This window comes from Hipposideros armiger, unplaced genomic scaffold (assembly GCF_001890085.2).
Source record: "Hipposideros armiger isolate ML-2016 unplaced genomic scaffold, ASM189008v1 scaffold_159, whole genome shotgun sequence".
Classification (NCBI taxonomy): Eukaryota; Metazoa; Chordata; class Mammalia; order Chiroptera; family Hipposideridae; genus Hipposideros; species Hipposideros armiger.
Window position 1 is genome coordinate 589,319 of NW_017731509.1, and position 6,053 is coordinate 595,371.

Below are 6,053 nucleotides of genomic sequence, written 5' to 3' on the forward strand. Positions count from 1 at the left end.
AAATTTGAAAATTGATGAGTTTAACCAGTGAGAGGTCAGATTTTCACACTGGGAGCTGAATAGAGGACAAAAGCAGGCTGCCCCTCTTGCAAAGGTCCAGATGGATGGAGGGCATGGCTGAAAACTGCTTACCAATACAGGACTCCCCGGACAGTGAATAGGTCCCATCGTCATGGAAACCGCTTCTGCACTCACAGTGGTACCACCCTGGCAGGTTAACGCAGCGGGAATGGTTGTGGCACTCAATGATTCCCTCTGTACATTCATCAATATCTGCCTCAGAGAAAAACACAAGCCCACCAGGACATTAATTTCTTTCCACACGAACCTTTCCAGTAAACACCTAAAACATGTTCATGTCAACATATCAATTAAAACTGGTTAGTCCCCACAAAATGAAAGTTACAGTGTTACTGTGCTAAAGGTCTTACTACCCGCTGCTTGAGAAAGTCAAAAATCGAGAGACAAGTTTGGTGGGAAGAAAAGCAGGTTTATTGAAAATGCCAGCATTCCAGGAGGATGGCAGGCATCCTCCTGTCCAAAGGTCATCTCCCTGTTCCTAAAACAGTCAGAAGGTGTTACAGGTACACAAGAAGCAGCAGAACAAAGCAAAGGGGGAGTTAGTCATGTGATGCATTCAGGAGACCATCTCTTGGGTTCCAGTTTGTTCTGTGATGGTTATCTCGAACCTAGTCTTATGGGTGATTCGTATGTCACCTGACAGAATTGCAGTAAAAAATTACAGCCTGGTGGCCAGTGTCCATCTGGCTGAGTGCTGACTCAGTTTCTTGAAAGTTAGTTTTCTGCTGATTAGCTAGATGAACAAGGTATGCATATAGCTGTGGGAAAGCAGAACTATTAAATTGGGCAGCGAGGGATGGCAACAAAGAGAAAACAGCTGAATAGCAAACCATGAGGTGAATCAAAGTAAGTAATAGATTTCTTAAGTTTCACCTTTACCACAGGAAGAACCAAATCCCAGATCCAGAATCCAGATTTTGAAAGCTTCCAGATTTTTGGATGCTTTCTCATTTATTGGACAATGAATGAGAGCTGATGGTCATGAAAACATTCCCAAAGGCAAGTGCTGTGCCTTCCAAACCACCAGAAACTAAATGGAGGAAGTTTGGCACGGTTTTGTTATTGAGCATATATGCCCTTTTTTCAGATTCAATGACTCCAAACTAGTAATTCCAGATGTTACTTGGTACTCTTTGAAAATATCCATAAACAAGTAAGTTCGGAAACTCTGGGTTAAATAGTGCTAAATTGATGATTTTTTACAGTACAGTCTCTGAGACTTATATTTATATGCCCTGCAAAGTTTAGAAATGAGAAGAAAATATATGCACCATTCCCCAAATATATTTGGCTGGGGAATGCTTTTGCTGGGGGATGCCTTAATATCTTGGAAACTAGTGTTCTGGGGAGCACAGTTTGGAAACTAAATCTTTTAAAACTGTTGATTTACTTGAGGACTTGATTGATGATAGTCAATCAGAAATCATTCTTCCGCTATGCCTGACGAAAGAAAGTCTTCTAGGCTTTGTTTGCTCTAGGGTCTGGCTTTTTAGTATCAGCAAATGCCTGAATCATGCATAAATTCTCTGGCCCAAAGGCTTGACTCTGAGCTGAAGGAGCTGACACCACTGCAGAAAGATGAGCTGTCAATTGTTATGCCAGGGTCAGCTCATTCTCTCCATGTAATTATTTCTTGGAATATAGCCATTGTTGGCCGTGAATCTTCCCCTAGTGCTCCTAGAACTATCTGAACTATGGCAGTCTTATATGACTAGACATCTAATTAATATTGGGATATAACACATAATGATTAAAACAAACTTTGGAGTCTCTTTCAGCAGCTCCCTGCTGTAGGCATCAGCTCAGGTCAATCAGCTACCAGTGGTTCCATTTCGTACCGGGTCCTGAGTTGTGCACGGAGCTGTGAATGTAGTTTGAAACCTGCCACTTTCATCTCATGGCATTCTAGCCAAGTAAAGAGAGAAAAGGTGTAGCTCTCTATTCTGGGCACCTCCACCTTTGACTTTTTTCTGCCAGCTGCCGCCTTCTTCCTTTACGGCTTCCATCATTCAGTCCATACAATCCTTTCACAGACAGCATCCCTTAGGGTTCTCAAAACAGTCAGCCCTCAGGACCCAGTGCTTCTAGGACACCTTCAGCTATTGCAGTCAGGTTGTGTGTACGTTTATTATAAACCCCCAGAAAATGAAGTTTCAACAACTATGTTGTCATTGCTGAAATTTTACAGGTGTATGGTTCTACAGGACACACCTTGGATAGCTAAAAATTTCAAAAATTGAAAGAGGCAAGTGACTGGAGGCTATGTTTCACAGACAGGAAGGGCCGGCCCTAGTTTATCGAGTTGGTTCAGTATTTTTTGAATACAGGTTACCAAGGATACACAAACATAACTGGAAGACTGATTGTCAGAGGTAACTTGTCTGTGTTGGGCTGAAAGAACTCTCTGCAGCGCAGCAGCAACAAACTCTACCTCAGACACTTATTTCTGAAACTCCTAGAAAAGCAGTCACAAGCCCCACAGACCCTGTCACTTATAGACTACCAATAATATTTAGGTAACAGCCATCTAGCCACCATTAAGTGTTATGGGAAACCAGGAAATACAAAAGCAAAAGTTTCTCAAACAAGCAAAACGATCGTACATCCTGGTTGGATTGGGACAGGTCTAGTTTCCAGGTCTACTGCCCCTTTCACTCTCCAAACCATCCAGCTGGGAGGACAATTATCTGAACACCTTACAAATAATTCTTCCAGACCTCGATTCCATAGGTAATCTCTAAGACGGGGAGAAGTGGTGAATGATGTGTGAATACTTGTTTTTTTTTTTGCTAAGAGAAAACTTATAAGAGTTTATTTGAGACAAGCGAATATTTGTTTTCCAATTCACAGATGTTTTTATTCTTGAAATGAAATGACAAGAGAGACCATTGTAAATGCTTCTGTGATTCAGCAGGACCTCAGTTATTTGTGTGGGGCTCTTATAGGAAGTGAAGACAATCAGAAGTTAGACACCTACAATTTGCCCCGAGACAAGCGGGAATTCATAGCTTGCACTGAAAATGAGGAAAGTAGTGGAGCTGTACCTTCCCTGGGGTCTGCACTGCCCACAGCACATTCAGGGACTTGCTAGAATAACCAGAGCTCATCACACACAGGCACCTGGTAACGAGGCTGCACGCTTCTGTTCTGTGTGTAAGGTCTATACCTGAAGTCACACAACTCATTTTACATGTGACCAGACTACTGGAGAGGTGCTCCATTTTCATCATGTTCATAAAATGGGCTTTCTTCTGCATAGTCGACAGTAGTATTAAAAGCAACCACCACAGGCCCAAACACAGAAAACACTTGGAGGCTTTTTGATGACACTTGGGGCTTTAAAAATTATTAATGGGTTCTGGCTGCCTTTGTCCTCACAGATTTGTTTTTCCCAGTCAGCACTTGCCACAGGCAAACAAACAAGACAGATGCTCTGGGAACGGGGTCTCTGTGAGTTCACTGTGCAATCCGACTACTCTCTCTCTCTCTCTCTCTCTCTCTCTCTCTCTTGCTCTCAAGGATCTGATAAATCACAGTGAGCCTGGCTGCATCACACAGTGTGTCTGCCATCCCAAAGGAAGCGGACAGACAAAAGTAATCATTCTTCCTTCCTACAACTAGTCCTAGGGCTGTGTTTAACTTTCAGTTTAATCCAGCACAGACTTGAAACTGTAGCAGAGGAAAAAAGAGGTACTGGGGGATTCCTGAGAGTGGAACCTATTGCATTCATTTCTGTATCCTTCATGCCAAGTGCCGGCTACATCATCACTCCCATTACAGCCCAGGTCATGCAGCTAACAAAGAGTGAAACCAGGTTCAGAGGACTAGGCTGAACCTGTATTTCTCACTACTCTATTATAGCATCTTGTCGATGAATCAAGAATGGAAGAGGTACACAAAGATAACACATGTATTCAAACCTCTAAACAGCTGTTGAGTTGAAAATATATTCCAGGGATGATTTTTGTCTTGCAGTGGATGAAAGATGATGAAGACATGATTCCTGAAACCCAGGAGCTCACAATCAAGGGGAGGAGATACACACACCCATCTTCCAAGCCCAGCCAATATCAGCTTTTCTAACTCCTCCAGGTGTACAGCCCCCTCCCGAAGCAACTGAGTGTACAAACACACATCCATTCAAGCGTGTATCTTATTCCGTCACAGTTATTTCCCTTTTGTGTCATCACTCAAATGCAAATTTCTCAAAAACAGAGACAACATCTTAGGTTTACTTTTTTTTATAATAGTGAATGTCGAGAAATGTGAAGGTGTCCAATAAAAGTTTGTGGGAATGAATGAATGAGTGAATGAAAAAGTAAATGACAATGGACTGAATGAAAGGAACAATGAAAAAGTGCTACAATGGAGATTCAAAGTACCACAAGATTTCCTGCTGTTTGCAAATCACAAACATGCAATGCCAATTCATAAAAATATATGTAATGGGGTTAATTTAATATTTATATGTTATTTACTTCTAAAAGACACCATGTAGTTTCTATTTAATACTTTGCATCTATGTCTAATCTTTTAAGATTTTTAAGGCAGCACAATAGGCAACAAAAAGACATTGCTATAATTGCCTTCATAAAGGATCCCACCTATAACTTGACTTTTTTTATTAACAAAGAAAAACAGATGATTACCCAAGGCTTTTTCATAAAATATGCCCTAAGCATCACACATAATCCTAGTCTGAATGTACCAGTGAATTTGCTATCACAAGCCATTTGCAAACAAATCCTTTGATTCTTGCAAAATTCTAATCTCTTTAATGGATGAATCATTTCCTTCATCTGATATCTTCCCTCTCAGTTTGCTATTTGAAAATTTACAAAAGCAATAAAGTTTTTTTTAAAGATTATTTCCAAGGAGATACTTTTGTATTTCACATTAATTGGTTAAATTTCGCTGTGAAGCAGGCTCAAGTTGCAGTTAGATTATATCCTTTCTAAGGATTTGTAGAGTAAGGAGCTTGAGTCATAAGAAAAACATTGGATACTTTCATTCATCCAACAGAAGTTTACTGAGCACACATGTGTAAAGCACCGTATTCCACCCTGTGATACAGAGATGAAAAGATAAGGCCCCTATGTTCCAGCAACTTAGTCTCTCAGAGAAAACTTGAATGTAAAAAAGTAACCATGGTTAGAAACATGGGCTTTGGAAATAACATGACTTCACATTCCTGCTCACCACACCAACATATTGTTTAGATTTTTCAAATCTTTGTTTTCTCATCTGAAGATTGAATAAAAATAAAATAAGGTTGATGAACAAAAGCCTTTATTAATCAAAATCTATTCTGTTTCTCTTGTTATACAGGATATTACCACATTGAGGATGGGGCATTTAAATTGTTTAAATGCATGTTCCCAGGATTTAAACCATTTAAATCAACGTTTATGCTGTGTTTCTTTAAAAATTTATAACAAATTCGCTAACTACTCTTGTGAACTGAAATTTTCAGGAAATACTCTAGTAGTGCGTGAGGGTGTGATACCTCTGGAAACAATCCCCCCTGTGGAGTAGCACTAAGCAGAACTTGCAGATGTACCAAGTTTCACTTCATTTTTTGTGGGCAGCACAAACATGGCACCTCCTAGCAGGATATTTTCTTTTACCCCGTTCACTTCCAACAATCCTCTCTAGCACATGTTTGTGCATATCACCTGAAAGTATCCCAGGGAGGTTCTCATGAGGCACATGAGGGGTTTGGGTTGATGTTCCTGGGTGTGCTGTGTCTGTGTCTGTGTCTGAGTCTGTCTCCAATTAATCTGTAGCCCAGTCTTTTACCACTTTGTCACAGATTTATCACACTAATTTATCACAGATCACTAACTCGGAGTGAGGTCATGTTTTTATAAACATTCATCAGCAGGACCATTCGGAGAAAGGATTCATGCATTGCGTAGTTAAGTGTATAGTGCGTGGAAACCAAGCACGTGTTAAAAACGCAGATGTGGGCC

The 6,053-nt window shown here is 40.6% G+C and overlaps 1 protein-coding gene across 2 annotated transcripts in view; it reads right to left on the reverse strand.

Moving 5' to 3' along the window:
- NELL1 (neural EGFL like 1) overlaps positions 1-6,053 on the reverse strand; it is an 835,074-nt gene that overhangs the window by 60,835 nt on the left and 768,186 nt on the right. The window contains exon 16 of one of the 2 annotated variants that reach the window (XM_019651349.1): positions 133-273. The exons of the other annotated variant lie outside the window; for it this stretch is intronic. Coding sequence (XP_019506894.1) covers positions 133-273 — 141 coding nt within the window. The remainder of the gene's footprint in view (positions 1-132; positions 274-6,053) is intronic. 2 annotated transcript variants of the gene reach the window in all.